This window comes from Mustela erminea, chromosome 17 (genome assembly GCF_009829155.1).
Source record: "Mustela erminea isolate mMusErm1 chromosome 17, mMusErm1.Pri, whole genome shotgun sequence".
Lineage (NCBI taxonomy): Eukaryota > Metazoa > Chordata > Mammalia > Carnivora > Mustelidae > Mustela > Mustela erminea.
In genome coordinates this window covers 2555690-2576598 of record NC_045630.1, presented here as the reverse complement: position 1 = coordinate 2576598, position 20909 = coordinate 2555690, and the positions used below count along the sequence as shown (strand labels likewise).

General features: G+C 39.6%; 1 protein-coding gene across 2 annotated transcripts; it reads right to left on the bottom strand.

Moving 5' to 3' along the window:
• Nucleotides 1-1852: 1852 nt before the first annotated feature.
• On the bottom strand, nt 1853-20834 carry GORAB (golgin, RAB6 interacting). Of its 2 annotated transcripts, none has more exons than XM_032318233.1 (5): nt 20663-20834; nt 14755-15112; nt 12435-12536; nt 10100-10240; nt 1853-3638 (listed from the first exon to the last, which is right to left on the bottom strand). In XM_032318233.1, exons 1-5 carry the CDS (start codon nt 20796-20798, stop codon nt 3182-3184), a joined length of 1194 nt encoding a protein of 397 aa, XP_032174124.1. In that variant the 5' UTR covers nt 20799-20834; the 3' UTR covers nt 1853-3181. The 2 variants fall into 2 exon arrangements, with proteins under 2 accessions (XP_032174124.1, XP_032174125.1); XM_032318234.1 differs by lacking the exon at nt 20663-20834 and adding an exon at nt 20354-20563.
• Nucleotides 20835-20909: the final 75 nt, after the last annotated feature.

Sequence of the window (20909 nt, the reverse complement as noted above, 5' to 3'; positions counted from 1 at the left end):
CACCTCTCACGTGGCTCTGCCATGTATGCAGCTACATACAGTGGTTTGATCAACTGCATAAAGAGATAAGGTTGCATTTTCAAGACAGCTGTTTGGGATTAGGAGCTTGCAAAAGTAGTTGACATTAAGGTAAAGGCAGATGGAGAACAGTGTCCTGCTTCGTCCCTCCAGAGAGTAGTTCAAGTCAGGCCTGGGGCAGATCTACGTTGAGAGGGGGTATAATTACCCTGGTCCGGAGTGGCCCCAGGTCTTGTCTGGCAGACTGAGTTATATCTATCAGGGCCTTTTAAAATGCTGACTTGGCTCCTTAGAAATACAAAACCCAAAACATCATTTATAAAGGTCACTGGGAATGGCCTGGGTCAGAATAACTTGAGTCCGTTCTGTGCCAGTGTTTCAGAAGAGGAAGTTGCTGAATACTTAGATAAAGCTCTTTGAGAGTACTGTGTTGCTAATTCCAAACAAAGAATGAGAGACGTTTAAAGCTGAGTTTTTACTCTCTAATTCAAACACCAATCTAGCAATAATGTATGTTCTAGAAATTCCAATCAGAGATTTCTATCATCTGACTTGGAAACCAGCTGTGCTCTCAGTGAGTACGAAGATTTACCACTCACAAGTGCTATAATTCAGTGGAATTATGCAGAGGTGAAAAGCATGAAAAACTCTCACTGTATTTTAAATGCAATGAGAACTGTGCTTTAAGAAATTCTCTGAAACCTATAAAAATGGTTTTATTTTAAGAAAGTAGTAGGAATCAAGGTATCAGAACTCTTAAATGCAGGAGTACAAGTTTACCCTTCGGAGTATGGTTTTTTAAGACAATGAGTGGATATTACTGCCACTGGTTATCTTTCAAACAGAACAAGTGAGAGAACACAAAGTAGTTAACTCCTAAATTACACATCACCTTACTAAGAGCCCTGATAACCTTATGCTCCAAGAGAAGCAAGAGAAAAGGAGTTTAACAATGAAGAGGGACAGCTCTACAAAGTGCTCCAATAAACTCAGGGCAGTAATTTTGAACCAGTAAGTTCCTTCACAGAAAGTAACAATTATGTGTGGATTTATGAATCCTTATATCAAGTCTTTCGAATTATGTTTTAAGATTTTTAAAAGATATCAGGGCTACCCTGGCAAAGCCAGTGCATATGGGCCTCATTCCAACGAGCTCCCCCTTCTTCGTCTGCGCTTACTCCTCCCACACATGGAATACAGCTGCCTCGTGCAAAACTGATGCAATATAACTTTGTCACTTATATCATCACCTGAGCACTCAGATACCACCCTGGGAAAGCCAAGCAAAGCAAGTTTTTCCAAATAATGGTATCAGCAGACCATTTATAGACATATTTGAGAGCATTTCACAAGCACAAACACAATCCCTGAATGGGTTATAAAACAAAAATTTCAGGCGGAGGGATGCAGTGAACTTTACGGCCTGATACATGTTTAAAGGACAGACCAAGAGTTTTAGACCAGCGATGTTACTAGCACTTTACATTTACGCCAACATGCCCTCCGTGAAATCGCCGACTCTCAAATCCCTCCTCCATAGGGTAAGATGGCAAAATCAGATGATCTCTGAGGTCGCTTCTAATTCCTTTATTTCATGGTTCTTCCTTCTCCATCTACCTTATAAATACTCTGACTGAGAAGTAGATTATAGATCCCTGTATGTAGCTGATCTTCGAACCAATTCACTGATGAATTTCCCTTAACAGACGCTCACACAAAAGCAGATGACGGCATCTACCACAGGGAGACACAGGCGCGTGACCACCATGGAGCGTGTAAGAATACGTACTAAAATGCTTGAGGCTTTTTTAAGAGTAAACAAAAGACCACATTATAGATGTATCAGACTCGTTTATTACTTAGAAAAATAAGAGTATATTGGACAATTATGCTTTCAGTTTTTATGACTATCATTCATAAATAAAAACACATCTATCTATATAAATGCCCGTTTAGAGAAGTCAGTAATGGAAAGCTATAATTTTAACTCAAATTACATAATATAAAAATACACAGCTCATCCACACTGCTAGGATACCCTCAAACAAACTCATTTAAAAATAGAATGTACCCAACTTTTTCAGCATTACTATAAATACAGTATTACATTTGTCCTTATTCTCTTTTATAGCAGTTCTTTTTTCAAGACTTAAAATGTAGTATTTCTATTTTTTGGAATTTTTGATAAATAGATCACGATTTAATGTGAATTCACAGATTCTGTGACAAACCAACAGTATTTATTTATACATTCACATACAGCACAACATGGTGGCCAAGAATTAATGACAATAATTAACAAACTATCAAAACATTAAGAAAATCATCATTTTAACAATTTAAATGTTTTATGATAATTTACATCCAACACATATTTACTAATAACTTTAGAAAGTGTATCAATTTTTTTGATAGGTTTCCTGTATTATTTTCAGCCTCGCTGTAGAAATGTTTTCGCTGTCTAGATTTAAACAATGTGCTGATTAAACACATGTATTAACAGTAAAGTTACATGTATTAGTGTTATATTTGTGTGTGTGTATCAAGTAATCAAAACTTAGGGTGTGAATTAAAGCCATTTAGAAGGCAAATTGAAGACAAAAATAACATTACTCAAGTGTCTTTCTAAACTCCATCTCCCAAGTTGTGTTTTGCAGCTCTAGTTATGATCCAATAAACAATTCAACATGCTACTTTTGTTTGTTTTCTTTCTCCTTCTGCCTCTTTTCACATGTTAATTTTGGTGTCTCTTTACTGACCACACAAAATAGGACTCTCATCATCAACACCTCTCCTAGGAGAAGTCAAACGAGTTTGGTGAGGTGTTAAGTATTATTTTCCCTTTTACTTTTCCGTATTTACCTGGTCCAGCAACACTCTTAACCATGTAGTTTTTCTTCTGTCTTTTTAGGTCGTCTGTTCTCCCCCAGTTATCAGGGTACACCAAGGGAACTGGCCCGGGATCAAGGTGAGCTGTGCGCCTCCATAGAAAATTAGCATCATGTGAGGGTTTAGAATGTCAAACATGTTCTACTAAACCTAACCAGGGATTCAAAAATTAACACAGTTTTAAAGAAGCACTTATCCGAGCTCACGGCATGATCTCCAGCAGAAGCGCGCGCTACTGAACCCTGTACTAGCCACGTGAACAAACGCCGACACTTCATGTGGTCCGAGCAGCTGAAATGGCCTTTACAAGAGTTTTAATTTCTTGATTTTGGCCTGGACTTTGAAGGGGAATGCTGCTGGGATTTTCACGCTGTTCATCTATCTTTAGGGAAGTGGCGTGTTCTTGATCATTTTTGCTCTCTTCGGCAAATCCTAATGTCACACTCTCCCCAGAGGGCTGAAGCGGCCTCTCCAAGTGAAGCACCTGTTTCCCTGCTCCGGTTTCTTGCTCGTAGAGCAATCTCTCCACCTCCACCTCGAGCTCCAGAGCCTCCTCGTCAGCTTGTACATCCAGCTGCTGCATCAACTCTTCCAACTTCTTAGCCTTGCGGAGCTCGTTCTGCTGTATGATTGTACAGAGGTGCTCAGTGAGTCGCTCTTTAGTCTCAGTCTTGCGCTGTAGCTCTAGCTTCGCCGCGACATACTCTGCTTCAGCCCTGTCATAGCGCTTCCTGTAGGGACAGGTACAAAGATCGGTCCGTTGGTTTTCCACTCAAGAAGATATTCAAAGGAGGGCCTAGAAACAATAATTAAACTCCAGAATTGGGAAAAAATGAAGAAGTATAATGCAGATATGGATACTCATATTTTATGTACACTTGTCCTACATGTCAGACAAACCAGGCTGGTGATGCTGAAACTTTTACAACATCCACATTTGGACCCTCCTAATGTAATGACATTCTTCTGCATTCATTTCCTTTTTCCGAAGCTGGGCTTGGATGAAAGCAGGCTGAGAGGTTAATTCAGTGGTGAGCTAGCTCTGGTCAGGGAGAGCCCAGATTTGTAGGTGTTTCTCAATTTCTGCATTATAACTATCACCACCATGGCCAATTTCAGGCTGTTAATGTGACATCACTAACTGCAGAACTGGAAAGAGATACACAAAATCTGCTCTCATGAACCAGTGTAACCTAGCTCCAGCACACAACTGGTCAACATGTAGGAGAGGCCAAACAAAATAAGAGAAGAAAATCTGTATCTCTTAACAGATAAGAAAAGGAAGAAGAATCTTGGTAGAGAAGGATATGGACCGTGGTTGCAAGGTGAATGTAAATGATACTAGGTGAGGCAAGAAGCAAGCATCAAGAAGAACAGAAACATTTCAGGATAGGTTTAGGATGGATTTCTCAATGCTGGCACTATTAAGCACTTGGACATATCATTCTCTGTTGTAGGGAGCAGTCCTGTACATTGTAGGACGCACAGCAACATCATGGGCTTTCTCCCATCCACTGGTAGCACCAAATATTTGTAATAACCAAAAAGGTCTCCAGATGCTACCAAATATCTCCTCAGGGGCAAAAACTGGCCCCCATTGAGAATCCCTGGGTTAAGTTGTTCCCTCTCCAGTCTGCAACAACAGACTACTGTTAGACTTTGTTTAGGGCATTTTTCTATTTACACACACACACACACACACACTCTCATTCCAAAGATAGGCAACACCAGTCTTAGAAGTAAGGTAATTCTACTGGGGAAGTTACCCTGTAATGTCTCTTTTTTTCCTTTGTATTAGGTTGACACAAAAAGAAAAACTAGTCAGTTTACTGGCTTTTACCTTTTCTTTCTTTCTTTTTTTTTTTTTTGGCCAGGAAAAGAGACTGGCCCACATTTATCAACTAATTCTACAGTTTAATTACCACTTAACAGTTGTGAAAGTCATGGTGCCTTACCTTTACGACTGCCTACATCAACTCAATGTAGTAAGTACTTTCTGGCACTACAGTTACAGCAAAACAGAAACAGTTTTATCTCCTAACGCAAGATTCTCTGTCTTGAAAAAGAATATAGTGAAAAAATGAAAGGATTTGATTTTTAGAAAAGCTATGGTTCAAAACCTGCCTTTGCCATTTACTGTGTATGTACCTATTTTGGTCAAGGCCTTTTCTGGATGTAAAGAACAGATGTCCGGTCAAACTAGCTCAGGTGAAAAGTGGGTTTTATTGTAGGATACAAGAGGCAATCTCACAAGCATGTCATCAGAATCAAAAACTATTCTCTTTAATGCTCAGCAACCACAGTTTCTCTCATTGTGGCTTTCCAATCGTACCTGCAGCCCAATACGGCCGCCAGCTGTGGCTCTGCACCATATACACTCCACTCAGTTACCCTGTAATGGCGGGCGGCTGGGGGAGGGAGGGAGGGAACCAGGTTGGCTGAGCGTGGCGCATTAGTTTGGACAGAGCGTCCAGCTAGGCCACCGACTCCTATTTAGCCTCTGGACTGAATGTTCTGGAGTCGGTGGCCCATCCTTGTTTTAATTAGGTGTGGCCCAGGGTCAGCACCATGAGTATAACACACACCTAGTTCCTAAGGAAGAGGCTGGAGAATATATGTGCAACGTATGAAAATTCTAGTACAGCGATCCTTGGTAGTAAGTTCATCTGAGTTTTGGTTTATTTGTAAAATGGCAATGATATTATTACTTCATAGGAGCATTAAGATTAAGCGGTATAAATAGGCAAAGTGTCTCACCCAGTGCCTGGTAGGCACTTAAGAAACAGAACTTCTTCAGAGCACCAGAATCCAAAAGCATTATCACTAAACACGTAGTGTATCTCAAGCTAAAATTAGGCAAAGTTTCAGAATTCGGTGTTTATACTTGAAAACTGTTATTTATATAATGTTCATTTACCATTCTTTTTTTTTTTTTTTTTTACCGTCACCTAGTAACTCTAAGAATGAGAAAACTAGCTGTTTTTCAATTACCCTTTATGATAAAAGAATTGTTTCCAAAGGAGCCTTGTTGGACATGTGAATCCCTCATTTTCAAACTTTGTAACATGTCCTGTTTATGAATGTTCTTGCATCAAGCTTAAGAACTCTGACAATATCTCCACAGGTATATGATACTTTGCCCCTTCCCCCAACTCAAACCTCCTTTCTGTGGTCTGGGGTCTCCCTCAGCCAGCCAGAGTCAGCTAGTAAAGATTTACTGACTGTGCTCATGAATGCTGAATTGAAATTAAATTTGCAAATAGGTCCCTAGGTTTCCATTGATCTTTCACCCTGGATAAATCACTGAAGATTTTGCATTTTGTTTATTTACTTAAAGTTCCTCTGGCCAGAAACATGCATATATATTCGTGCACAGAGTGATTTATGTTTGAAATATTGATTAATTTCACAAACTGCACTGCAAGCCGGAGGGTCGGGTGAATAATACCAACTCAGTATGATGACGTTTTGGGACAGAATAGTAAGAGCATTATACGTAACGCAGTAAAATAAATTGAACTGGAAATGTAATCACAGAATTGTTTTGTTATTTTAAAGGGACATCGAGTGATTTAATGAATGTTATTTAAAGGATTCTAGAATCTGTCTCTTGGTTTTGGTATCCTGATATTTTTTAAGAACTCAACCATTAACCCATGGCATGCTGTTTGGTTCCATTGGTCCACTTTTAGTTTTCTTGTTCCTTTTCCAGGCAGTTCTAACTATTTGTAAGGATCAACATATAAAGGTTCTTATACTAAGAAAGGACAGAATAAAACTACATTTTGCAATTACTGTATGGGCCCATTGAATCCCTTTATACATCTGAAATACATTGTAGGACTGTTGAGATAGGATATATTGTTCCTGTATCTTGAAATATTTTGCCATTTTATCACCCTGGGAATTATTTCCTTATTACTCATCAATTATTCCTATTTATGCAGAAAAAGATTAATAAGAAAACAGAGAATGATTGAATGACCTAAAGGATGATGCCCCAGTGAAAATAAATAATCATTGTTTAGTTTCCTTACTGTTTTGTTCAAAGTATTACATCATCTTTCAAAAAGATCTAAAAAAAAAAAAAAAAAAAAGACTAGAAACACCATATCTGTAATTTATTTTCAGCTTTCACTAAACGCACTTCAGAATTAGTAGTTTTCATTTTCTGCCCATAGTGACAAAGTAGAGAAAGTTGACAGATGAAGACATGTCGCAGCTATTAGACAAATCAAAAGACCAATGTTGTGGTAGGTTAAAAACATGGCCACCCACAGATACTCACTTCCTAATCCCCAGAATCTGTGAATATTATCTTACATGGTAAAAGATGTGATTAAGTTAAAGATTCTGAAAGGAGTTTATTCTGAATCATCCAGCTGCACCCTAAATACAGTCACATGTATCCTTTTAAGAAAGAGGCAGAGGAAGTTTTGAAAGAGAAGAGGAGGAAGCAATGTGACTACAGAAGCACAGAACTTGGTGCAGCCACAAGCCAAGGAGTACCCGCAGCTCCCACGGACTGGGAGAGGCAAGGAATGGATTTTGCCCTGAAGTCTCTGAAGAAGACCAACCCTGCCAACGCCCAGATTTCAAAATTCTGGCTTCCAGAAATATAAGAGAATAAATTTCTGTGTTTTAAATAACCCAGTTTGTGGTAACTTGTTAGAGCAGCCCTCTGAACCTAATATCAAGGCCGAAACAGCAGTCTAGGTTCTAGACGGTGAAACTGATCCCATACGGTGAAATCTCAAGAGTAGGAGACTTGAGAAAAACATGTTCTAGATGAACTTTCTCAAGCTCAGAGTCAATGAACAAAAAACATATTTCTGAGGATAAAAAGGAAACACTATTCTCTTGGAGTTAATAATTCCAACAGAAAGAATTCGATCACACGGTATTTTAAGTACTTGGACCGTCTTGTGTTGTGAAAGGATGTAACTGCATTCTTTCAGCTTTCCATAATGTTGGGAGTCAAATGTTATTTGACACAAAGAGGTCTCCTATGCTTACATTCTTATTAAAATTGTTAATAAAGAGCTGTTTTCCACAATCCCTATTATTTTTACTTCTATAAATTATACATAAAACATTTATGTATATATGTGTGTATGTGTATGCACATGTAAGTGTTTATGTTAATGGGAGCATCTATTAAACATAGATAGCAAACACCAATTACAGTATTTCCTGGTCCACGAAGGGTCAAAGAAATGTTCTACACACAGCCACTGTTTCACAAGGTGGTCTAATGAAGCATACAGTAGCCTGGTAATCACAGATGGGAAGAGAAGCAATAATTCTCTCAATTTGCTTCACTCAAAGAGTTGGTCTCCTTAAAGTGATCTATTCTAACAATGCCCTATAGAAACTAATTTTAAAGCAAAGTCTGGACTATTAATTATCTAAGAACCTTTTGTGGATACTGCACTATACTAAAAAAATATAATAATATTTTTATTTAAAAAGAAAAAAACACAAGATCTCCAAGAGAAACTGGCTGCCTTGGGGATTAGCTACCAGTAGAAATCTAAACTACAATACTGTATCACCAACCTCTAATTTCTCAATAACCACAGATGTAAATTTAGAAAATGTTTTAATCTTATGACTGAACCAGATACAACACTGGTCCTAATCACAATTGTCTATGGCTTCTCTTTGATTTCTCTCAACATCTTAGCTTTTTAAAAACAGCCTCACACATACAATATGGATATTCACATACAACTATGTCAGTATCAATACCACGAGAAATTGCCATCTTTGTTAAAAGACGTAAAATTTTATCTAAAATTTTTTACTATGTAAAAACTTACTAAAATTTCATTAAACACACTTACATATTATGGGATGTTTTCTTCTTTAACCAGTAATCCAACCTTCTTTGTGTTCTCTGAAGACTAAAACTGACATTTCTTATATTATGTTCAGTAAACAAAAGTATCCTTCTCCAGCCTCCTCTACCACAGAATTAAAATATAATGACATGATTTTCTGTAAGGTATCCATAATAATCTGAATTATTCATATAAAGGGCTACAAAGGCCTAAGAGTGTTCCTCTGGTAAACTTAAGTTTACAGAGAATAAAATACACTGAAAATCCAGGATTAGTTTTATCTTAATAAAATCTTGGTTACCTCCTTAAAGACCTTATTAATAGAAATCTGGAACCTCCAGTTATCAGCTACTGATGACATTAAGTTAAGCAGCTAATTAATAAAGGCAACCCATTAAGCCTAATAACATATGGTCAAACAACAATTACGAAAATCACAAGGACACCACAAACCTCTTTCTTAATAAACCCTGAGTTAAAAACCACAATCAAGCATTTCTGCTTTATTAAACTGTTAAATAAACATTCTGATGCTGTGGTTTACCCTGGACTAATGAGGCATTCTGATTGATTTCTAGTGTTACAGAGAGAGATGCAAAACTGAGTCATTAACATGGCATTCCCTTGTGAAAAAAGACAATTCAGGATGATTAAAGCAATGCTGAAAGGACTGAAAACCCTGAAATTGGACCTAATTTTTTGCCCTTTTTTCTGCTTGCAAAGTTCATGTAATCCTTTACATGTGTTAGTTCATTTTAAAAATTCTCCACGATGAATTTTTCACTAAAAAATGCCAATGATTGAAACCAAGAAAACACATGATAGCAAACTACTGTATCAGAATACAACTGAAAAGAAAAACAAAAATAGGAAAATCTTCAAGCTTTCAAGACAGAGTGGTATTTTCTTTAAAATACTCACAGGCTTTAAAAATAAAAGCTAGATTTTCTTTCTTTGATGAAAACTGAAATGAGAATTAGGCTAATCTCTAAGGACCATCTCAGATAACCAAAATTTCTTAATAGAAAGAGTACAGAGTTGGTGTTAGAACAACAGAATTTGGGGACAAGTCATTTAGACACTTAAGAGTCCCAAACATTACATAGCTGATGGTTTAGCAAGAAAGACTAAAACGTAAATAAATAATGCAAGAAACGCTCTAACAGGAATATGAACTAGGGTGGGACAAATTTAAGGAAGACTTATGCTGCATTTAGTACCAAACAGGAAGAGAGCACCTAATGGTACTGTTACGAGGCTTCAATGACAACATACCTGAGAGCTCCTGGCTCTGCTGGCCATAAACATTAATTTGCTCTGACTGCTGGGTCAGAGTTCTCTCAACTCACCGCGCACACGAATACTCGAGGCTGGCCTGATCTATCCGGTTTCTGAGGATTCCAATGTCAGCTGACACCATGTCATCTAGAGCCTGTAACTCCTTTTGAATCCGCTTTAGTTTCAAGGTCTCTGCTTGAGTTCTTTTAGATCTAGAAAAATGAATAGAAAAATAAAAACATTTTAAAATCACGTATCTATACACAATATTAAGTGAAAAAAGCAACCTACTGTATATATAATATGACTTTAATGTATAATTTTTAAAAATTAGGAAAAAAAAAAACCCCAGCACAAATTGAAATAAAACAAATGCTGGCAACATTTTGGTTTATCTCTAAGACTGCATTTGTTCTGTTTTCCCTTATTATTCCAAAACACAAAGGAAAATGTAAGATTTAAAAAAAAAACAAAAACGAATAGTTCACTTATCGTTCTATGTTTATTCACGAGGATGAGAGTAAACATTGAAAGAATAGATCTGTATTCTCTTTACATGGAACATCCAACAAAGCTTTCTAAATTTCTAGCCTTAAATTCTTGCTAAGCCCATTTTCATGTGTTTGATACTTAGTGGACAAAGAACTGATGCCTGTATTTAACACCATTTCTTTATATTTTTTGGTTTTAACGTTTTTAGGACACATTTCCTCCAAAGTTTTATTACTTTAATTTTTGCTTTTTCGGCAATATTACAGTTCCTCAAAATTCCTTCTGGGGCTCAAAACCAAATACTCTTAACCCTTTGTTTAAAAGCACATTCAACTTCAGTGCCCTCACCACCCCCAAACACACTGAAAAAACAGAATACAAAAGCCAACCTTCAATCTGATTTCACTTATTTCAAAGTTTCATGCCCATTTTCACAGAATAAAACTCCCCCAGAAAACCACTATATTTCCACTTATAATATCTCCTGATTTCTACTCCATTATGCATTTTCACTTGTTTTCTGCCTATAAAAAGTTAACGGTAAGTACTTCACTGGTGCATTTATTAATAATCTAATCAGGTTATGTTTCCTTACATTTCTGCCTGTATCAGTACCTTTTGTCTTCAACCAAATGCAAATAAAGGACAAGTGTTGAGCCTATAAATCTTTTTGTAAAATCCCCAGTGAACAGCTTCCCCTTCTGAAGCTGAAGACTAGTAACTGAAGTGATTTCTAAAATCACTTTTCACTTTCAATAATCATGTTGTTGTTTTTCTTGAAATGTAAGTTCAGTTAGTTGCATATTTCCTATGTTTCATGAAAGATCAAGGGGCACCAACTGAAGAAAAAAAAAATCATCATTTTCAAATACGTATATCCCTGATAGATAAATTCTGAATGACTCATACACCTACCTGCCCTTCTCTCTAGCCCTGTCCCTACCCCTCCCCCAACATATACACCAGCTTCAATAACCAACAGTTTTGCCAGGTTTTTTCTGGAGATCTGAAAAGAAAATGCCAACAATATCGCTTGCATTTCATTCTTACTATTCTCAACCATTATTTCATTGACTAAGTTTGGTTTCCTAAGGCCACAGCACACTGGAAATTACAAACTAAAAGGGCAGAAAGATTAGGTGAGAGAGGTGGAAAGTGGCTCAAATGGGAATGTTGCTGTTGGAGGCTAGCACAGTGTACTAAAGGAAAAACAAACCGACACTGGGAGGTGACAGAAAAGTCGAAGTGCATGTTAATAGCGCAGAGGGCTCACAATGGTGACCTTGAATCACTGAAGAAACGCTGTATTGTGTATTAGTGAGGGCAGGTAAATTATTCAAGAAAAATATCCATAGAAAACACAATTAAGATTTCTAGGAGTGGAAGTCACTTATGTGGAATAAATAATCTTACTCTTTTACATGACGCATGACTAAGGCCTCCCCACATCAAAATTAAAACCTGCATTTGTTGCTAGTACACTTATCCTGATGGCTATTCACCATTTCCTTAGGATGTGTAGATGGTTAAAATGGAAAACACTGATGTTGATTCTGAAGTTCTAACTGCATCTGTATTCACAAATTTGGTATAGTTTAAGCTTACAAAGTCCTCTTTAATAAATGAACACTGGAATTTCAGTATCATTTATAAAAGATAATTTGTATAGTTTTAAAAGTAACACTGTAGAGGGCTGCCTGGCTGGCTCAGTCAGTAGAGTATGTGACTCCTGATCTCAGGGTTGTTGAGGTCAAGCCCCATACTGGGCATGGAACCTACTTTACAAAAAACAATTAAAAAGGAATGTTGTAGAGAAAATGTCAATTTATCAAAAGAGACAAGGGAAAACAAATACAGAACATGACAGAACCGATCCCAGGTTACTAACAACCTCTCCTAGTTCAGGTGCCTCACCTTTCTGCAATAGCTTTAGCCAAAAGAGCTTTCTTACGTTTATTTTTCTCTTCCATTAGCCGTTGTTCCTCCTGGAGGACTTCCCAACGAGACTTTTCTTGCCTAGGGAACAAAAAATTTAGAAAAATTAGTTTTTGAAACCCCATCCTACACCTTACCAGGCTAAGCCCCCCTTTGTATAAAATTTAATCAACCAGATTATGTATATTTTCTTTCAAAAACCCTCTTAAAAGGAACCCATCTGCAGCTCGTTATTTTGTTCTAATAGGAACCAAGATTATGATTTGAAGTCAAAAAGGCTTACATAAACTGGACCTTTGAAATCCATTATATGTATATAATCTAGGAAGCCACAAACTGGAAGCCAGAGTACTATGGCATTTCTTAGGAGAACAAAGAAAGTTGTATAAGTTAATTATGTATTATATGCAAAATGGAGAGCAAAATAAATTGGCATGTAGCTAATACCATGTTTTATCTTTTAGAGTTTCTATACTGAAAGTCTCTATCACTTAACACTCTCAGGATAATAAACAACATTTATTTCATTTTTTTTTATTTGCTTACTTCCATCTCTCAAACATTTTTTTTTTTTAAAGATTTTATTTATTTGACAAAGAGATAGAGAGAGAACAAGTAGGCAGAGGCAGGCAGAGGGAGAGGGAGAAGCAGACTCTCTGCTGAGCAAGGAGCCTGATGTGGGGCTTGATCCCAGGATCCTGAGATCATGACCCGAGCCGAAGGCAGCCGCTTAACCAACTGAGCCACCCAGGCACCCCTCTCAAACATTTTTAAACAGAGTAAAACACCATGAGCTAAGTTTTGAATGCTGGGCTACCAAGAAACTTCAAAGATCTGAAAGTAGCTTTCCATCTGTTCAATTCTGAGAGACTTAGATTAAAATTTCTCATAAATTCAACAACATGATATCAACTCAAACAAGGTCACAATCAAGCTATTCATTCCTTTTACTGTCATTTCTTATGGCCATCGTTATCAAAATTCTCTAGTCCCAGACCTACCTAGTAACCAGTTCCACATTAATCACTTTTTTCCCCATTCCCACCGCCTCCACCCTGGACCTGGCACGGGTCCACTCTCATTTTCACGATCGCAGGCATCTTCTCACCCAGTGCTTGAGTTCCAGTTCAGCCAGCGCCCTCCCCTGAATGCGCTGCAATGCGGACACCTCCATTTTCTCTAACCTCTGTTTTGATCAGGGTATCGCTCCCTGGAGGCCTTCGTGATACACGACTGTATCAGGGAGCTCGACAGACAGGAAGCCTCAGCTTCCGCATCCTCCTTCATCTCCCTCATTCTCTCCTATTCTCCGGCCTCACTTCTGCCTCTTCCAGAGATGTGAGATGCCATCTCCGAGCATTCTGTAGGATAGATCTTTCCTTTCCCTTTCTTATAGGCTCAGAATTCCTCCTTTTCAACAATAGTCCCCCAAATTGCACGTCTTCTATGAAAATTTTCCCAAGTACCTAAAAATTCTTTTTTCCTAACAACATTCTAAATTGTCCAGCTCAATTTAAACCCACCCTCCCCTACCTGTCTCAGGTCTGTGCAGATAAACTACATTTAAAGACATTTAAATATATGCACTTGTTCAATGTTGTTTTCAGAATTCAAGAGGCTTTGTAGCTCTTGTAAAAATGATCTCTGGGTTGTGAACTCACAGCATAGAATCTGGATCAGAGAAATCCCAAGATACCGTGAGACTCAGAAAACAGAAAACTGATAAACCAGGAAGAAACAAACATGAGTGGATATTAAAACATAAGCTATAGGATATTTTGAGAATTCACAAGTGATAGAATGGCAATTTCCATAAAGAATGTCTCTAAACTAAATTCTGGAGGTAGTTTCTAATAAAAGCACAATAAACAAAGAATAAAAAGAAATCTAATGACGGAGCTGAATTGTTTTATTAGTTCTCTCCATTTCAACTTTCCTTGGACCATCCCTTCGTATCTCTTCACATATGGATCCAGAAAGACCTATACGTGAACTCCAACTCTGCTACTTACTAGTTATGTATTTGCTTTGCGAATAAAGTTATCTTTTCTGAGTCCAAGATATCTATGGAGTGAACATCATGTAGGCTGCTGCAAAGATGAAGTGACGTCGCATGTATGGCGCGCCCAACACTACGCTTACAATACATTTAGGGGTAGGATTCTTTAACAGGTTATGCATTATACTTCTAGGTTAGCACATAAAGGAGAAAATGTTAAAACTATTATTTCTTCAAAGCCTAAATGAGGAAAAAAAAGTAAAACGGAAAAAAGTCTCACGGATATATAGACTTACTAACAATTCCACTTTCTTTTTTTCCATTCTGCAGTCTGGCTTTGGGGGCAGAACCTCGGTGTTTTTGTGACTATCATGGGAATTCTCAAGTCCCAGTTCCCTTGGTGGACTTTCAGTCCCCTGTGGTTTTCCATCACCGACAGGAGAGGCGAGTGTAAGAGGACCAGGAGGAACACGGAGAGAAGAATGTGGTTCTGGACTATTAAAGCTTGGTTTTGGTGCAGAAAGCAGCTGCTCTGGAGGTACTGAGCTTGATCCATCTTGAAGTCCAAGTTTTTGGCTTTGCTCTTGAAGAGCCTTTTCCCGCTGAAGTTGTTGTCGACTTTTCTTCACAGGGAGACGTCGCTGTGGTTCAAATGGATCTGTGCAAAAAGAGAGTGGAGAAAAGTTCCCTTGTGTGAGCAGCAAGCAGAGTTTCTCTAAGAAAATAAAGGATTAACATTAAACTCTGAGGATAATTCTACAGGGCTTCTCCCTTCTTCCCTACCACAAAAGCCCAGGGAAAAACAGCCATCTTCCCATAGCATTTTAACAGTTCTCCAATCACACTGTTAATATTTTTAAAAAACTGTCCCAACTCAAAATTTACCTTAAAAGATGTCCATTTGTCTGCTGAGTTAGGCCTCAGAATAAAAATGCAAGGCTTCTTTTTCAACTTGAATTGAGAACTGCCTCAAGAATCAACTAATTTGACCAAACAAGGTAGACAAATGCATCCTTGATTGGTCTTAAATTTGATTTATGATTCTATCTGCTCTCCTGAACTAAAATGGTGGCTGCATTTACAGACAGGCTACACCTTTCTTAATAGCAGATCTTAGGCCTATCTGATACATAGGTAGATGATATGCACGAAGTATAACTGAATGAAATCTCTTATTTCCAAGAATGCTAGTTAACCCTCAATTGTTAGCTTTCATCTTCCAGAGCAGAGCAAGGCTGTGTTCCCCAAAGTCAGTTAGCCATTAATCAATATATGCAAACTAATTTTAATAGCAGCCTAAGCAAACCAATAGAGGATGATAAAACAATTGGGAGGAATATTTTTTTAAAAAAAGCACTATAAAATAAATAAACCTCACTATACTTTTTGGGTTATCCATGTCAGTGTTAACCTTTTAAGACGGAGTGTGGGAGAATTTACTCACTATCACACTGTATTTAATAAGATCTGTAAATGGTATGGTTTACAAAATACCTGGGAAAAGAAACTGTGGTGAAGTCCCTGTGAATGAACTCAAATAGAGCTTTTAAAATTCTGTACATTGACTTCTGAAGCAAAACAAGCCTAGCATTTAAATCTTCCAAAGGAGAATTAAAAGCTCTAGAGTCACAGTTCCAGTACTGCTTTTGTCCAGCTCAATAATCTTAAGCAAGTCAATTAATTATCCACACCTCAGTTTCTTCATATGTCAAAGGGGTGAAAATTTACCTGCTCTTCTTAACTCATGGAGTTTGTGTAAGGATTAAATGAAAGAGGTAAAGAAAATATCTTTAGAAGATACATGTACCATCAAAAGTAAAATGTTATTACTGTTTGCTTTTGCCAGAAACACAAAGTAGCCCCCTCTATTCTGGGACAGAAACTTATTCTTAACCACAGTCTTTAGCCGCACCATCAGAAAATGCCACTGAGACTGTTCACTTCCTGCTACGCTCACGAAGCTGGATTAATAGTCCCTACGAAATCAGTACTGCAGCTTCCATTGTATTTTGCATTTTCACAGAACCTGCATATGAGATTAAAACTGCTAAAATAATCAAGTAACAAGTAATAAATCAAACAATAAACTAGGCCACTTAAAAACAGAACATACGATATAAAAATACCTAGAACTAATAAGCCATTATAAAAGGTTGCAGAATGCAAGATTAATATACAAAAGTCAAATGCCTTCCTATGTACCAACAATGAACAAGTAGAATTTGAAATTAAAAACACGATGCCATTTGCATTAACACTAAAAAAACATGTAATATTTAGAAATAAATCTAAGAAACTAGAAGATCTATAAAGAAAACTACAAACTCTGGTAAGGAAATCAAAGAACTAAATGGAGAGATATTCCATATTCATGAACAAAAGATTCAATACCGTCAAGATGTCAGTTCATCTCAGCTTGATCTACAGATCCACTGCAATCCCAATCAAAATTCCAGCCAAGATATTTTGTGCAAACTGACACAATGACTTTCCAGTTTACACGGAGAGGCAAAAGACTCAGAATACCCAGTATAATACTGAAGAAGAAAACTGCAGGACTGGCATTACTGGACTTCAAAACCCACTATTAAGCTGCAATAATAAAGACAGTTGGTATTCGTGAAAGAATAGACAGACCAATGGAGCAGGACAGAGAGCACAGGAATAGACAAATGACTCATGAAATAGAAGAGAGAACCCAGGGAGAGGCTCAGACATGCACAGAGCACTGGTACATGACTGAGATGGCCCGGCCTATCAAAAGCAGAAGGTGGCCTCATTCAGTAAATGGGCGTGAGGAAAAAACTGCTGTAAGCAAAAGATAATACCATACCTCACACCATACAAAAACAAACAAAACATTCCCCAAATGGGTTAAGGGCTTAATGTCAAATCAAAACTTTAAAATTCTTATTAGAAGCACATTTCTTTATGCAGCGTTTTGAATCTGTTGTAGTTTACAATAAAAATGACTGTTAAAAACTCTTAATTGAAAATAAGCATTAATATCTTATGGTAGGGTACTATCACCTCATGGTAGGGTACTAAGTTCTTAAGACACAAAAATGTTGACAAATTTCACCATATTAAAATTAAATACTTTGTTTATCAAAAGGTAAAAGTTAAAAGACAAGTTACAAGCTAGGAGGAGATATTCAAAGAAGATATTCATAATATACCCAGCAAAGATCTAGTGTCAAGAATAAGCAAATTATGAATATTTTCTTTAGACATTGACAGCATTGTAGCTGCACTTTTTTCAGTTTTTTAGTATGAAATAAGTCATACATCAAATACATGTATGTGTTACAGACACATATCCAACCTGGATGGATAATTAAAAACAGTAACATTTACAAATAAAATATGACTATAATAGACATAACTGCTATTTAATGACAGACATCTTCTCTTTTGGAACACACAGATAATTGCACTTATTGGCCTCCAAATTATATTACTTGCTTTTTTTAAATGAAGGGTAAGTACGAGTGACACCGATCATTTACTGACAGAAGCACTGAGTTGCTCATGCTCAATTCTCAACCTTTTTCTCCTCATGCCATGGTGAACCCCTAAATGATAGCACCAAAACACAATGTGAAGTCCTTATATGGGAAAGAGTGACTTGCCCGACCATATCGGACATGAAGCTAGAGTGAAAAATAAACATTATTTTAAACAGTTGATATATTAGGGCTATTTGTTATGGTAGCATAACTTGTCTCAACTTGATTTCATTATTACCAATACTGTTGAAATTCCCGATGTATTTGCCCCTTCCAGATAATATTTCCTTGCCTCTCTGGTATCCTGCACTTTGATGTCCTATGTTCCCAAAGAATATACCTATGTCGCATGATTCTGTCCTTCTACAAATGGTATCAGGTTGCTCTTCCGAGACTTGCTCTTTTCATGCATTTTATTTACGAAATTTACAAATTTTAATGCTTCATACATTATACTTCATACATTCGCGTAGCTGTACAGCAGCCCACCGGACTGGTTATAATACAATTTACTTATCCCCCCCTTTTTTTAAATGAACACTTGGTTTGTTCCCAGCTTTTTCATACTATAAGTAAGAATTCTAAGTACAGGGGCACCTGGGTGGCTCAGTCGGTTAAGCGTCTGCCTTCAGCTCAGGTTGTGACTCCAGGGTCCTGGGATGGAGCCCTGCCTCAATCCTGCTCTGCGACGAATCTGCTTCTCCTCCACCCTCTGCCTGCCACTCCCCCTGCTTGTGTGCTCTCTCTCCCTCTCTAACTCAAATAAATAAATAAAATCTTTATAAAAAGAACGTTAAGAACATTCTTAATCTTTCCTCATGTGCACAGGGGTTTCTCTAGAGTGCTGTCATGCATCTTTTTGCTAGCAACCAACTCCATCTTCATGGATTACTTAATTGTATTTTTAAGGTTGGAGAACAACTGGAAGGAGCCTTAAAAATTAAAAGTTCAGATCTTCTAGTTTTACAAATGAGAAATCCGAGGTAAAAAGATTTAGAGGTCCAGCTACGAGATCTATATGCCCATCACTGTGTTTGGCTACGGGTGTACAAAAATGCCAAGTAGGGCAGACACAGACTGGCGGTTGGTGACTGTGCTCTAAGTCTCGCTATGGTACGACCGGCCGGGACACTAACATCCTTCCAGCTCTTCTCTACCCCACACTGCAGAGATAGTTACAAACGTACTTCTACATAATGAATCGGTTATAATTTAGTCTATATTAAGTTTTCTTTCCCTTGGCAAACTCACCTCTGCTAAGGCATAATCTCTGAAATCTTTCCAAGCTCCACCCAACCCCCAGCTAACTTTGTAGCAGCTCATGTAAGCTTCCTGTTACCCGTTGCATTATCGTTTGTCTCCTCTAGACTCGGGGCGCTTTGAAGGACGAGGCCTGGTTCACCTTCGAACGTGTCATACAGAAGCTGATACCTCTCACTTCGTCAGACCGGAAGCACGGACACTTGTACTCTGTGCATTCAAGTATGGGAACCCATGTTCCAAACACAGAGCAGAAGGAGTATGAGAACATCAGGTAGGAGTCCACTGTAGTATCCCTTTTATGATACAATTTTTTTTTAAGGATTTTATTTACTTATTTGACAGAGAGAGATCACAAGCAGGCAGAGAGGCAGGCAGAGAGAGAGAGGAGGAAGCAGGCTCCCTGCTGAGCAGAGAGCCCGATGCGGGGCTCGATCCCAGGACCCCGAGACCATGACCTGAGCAGTAGGCAGATGCCCAACCCACTGAGCCACCCAGGCGCCCTACGATACAATTCTTGAAGGCCTCTGGGCCAGTCAAAAGTGCCTCCACGGGGATAATCCACCCTGGCCCTACGTTCCTACTTGACCACTTTGTCCACGTCAGCCTTGGGATGTTACATCTGCGCTGACAAGGCACAGACTCACCTGAGCAACACCCGGTTTGATCACGAACCGACAGAACGCACGCCCGGTTCGCTCCGTCTTCTCCCAAGCAGAGTCTGTCAGTGACGGCACCCGGAGGGCTGGAGCGCGTGGCACCTCCAGTGTCGTGAAACGTCAACCACAAACAGAGAGCTTCTCACCAAGCAGGCAAAACCAGTTCCTCCACGACGAGGAAACGAGCGAACACAGAGCGCGCGCCGGCTCACAGCGCGGTCAACAGGTACGGCCGCACGCGCACCTCTCAGAAACTCCAGGTGCTCCCGCCCTCGAGAGGCAGAGCTGGGGTCCTGTGGCGACCAGAGCGAACGCAAGACTCCAGCCGTCGGTGAAAGCACCGTCTTCCCGCGTCTGTGCGGACCCCCGCGCTCCCTCCGGCCCAGCCACCGTCGACTTTGGAAAACTCCTCAGGGCCGGACGCGGTGCCCGCCCCCTCCCCGCGACCCCAGCGCTCCGGCCCCGGCTCACCCGCAGCCTTCCACAGGCGGCGGGGGGCTGTCGGCGCGCCGCCTCTGCCAGGGCCCATTCCCTCCGCCGGGAAAAGTCACGTCCACATCCCTGAGCCGAATCCCGAACTCCCCTCCCACAACAGGATCCCGGTTCCTGGGACTCGCCCCTCGCGCCCCGGCTCCCGACACACGCGCCTCGGGAGCCCCCAGCCCCTCCTCCAAACACCAACACGTTACCCTCCTCCACCCCCTGCCCCCCAAAGCGGCAGCCCCGCCCCTTCCCCTCACTAAACCCGAGGACGAAACCTCCGCCGGCACGTCCCGTTACCTTTAGCCTGCTTCAGCCGCCTCAGCTCCTCCTCAGAGAAGCCGGCCCAACCCCGCGCCATGCGCCTCGGCTGCCCGCGCCCCCAGAACGCCCGGACCGCGGAGCCCCGACTGCCAACGCGACGGCCCAGGCACATCCGGGTTCTCTCCCGGCCGCGGCCGACCGACCAATCAGCGCTCCGCGCTCTGGCGACGAGGCCCCCTCTCGCCTGTCGCAGGGCCCCGGCTCCGTCCGAGTTGCCTCCGGC

Bases quoted from the DNA above. Each gene is read 5' to 3' on its own strand.
- GORAB (XM_032318233.1), bottom strand. From the start codon at position 20,798: ATGTGCCTGGGCCGTCGCGTTGGCAGTCGGGGCTCCGCGGTCCGGGCG. The intron at 10,241-12,434 runs GTGAGGCACCTG...TCATTTTTCTAG, and splicing joins GCTAAAGCTATTGCAGAAAG to ATCTAAAAGAACTCAAGCAG. The intron at 3,639-10,099 runs GTGAGTTGAGAG...CTGTCCCTACAG, and splicing joins CTCGAGTATTCGTGTGCGCG to GAAGCGCTATGACAGGGCTG.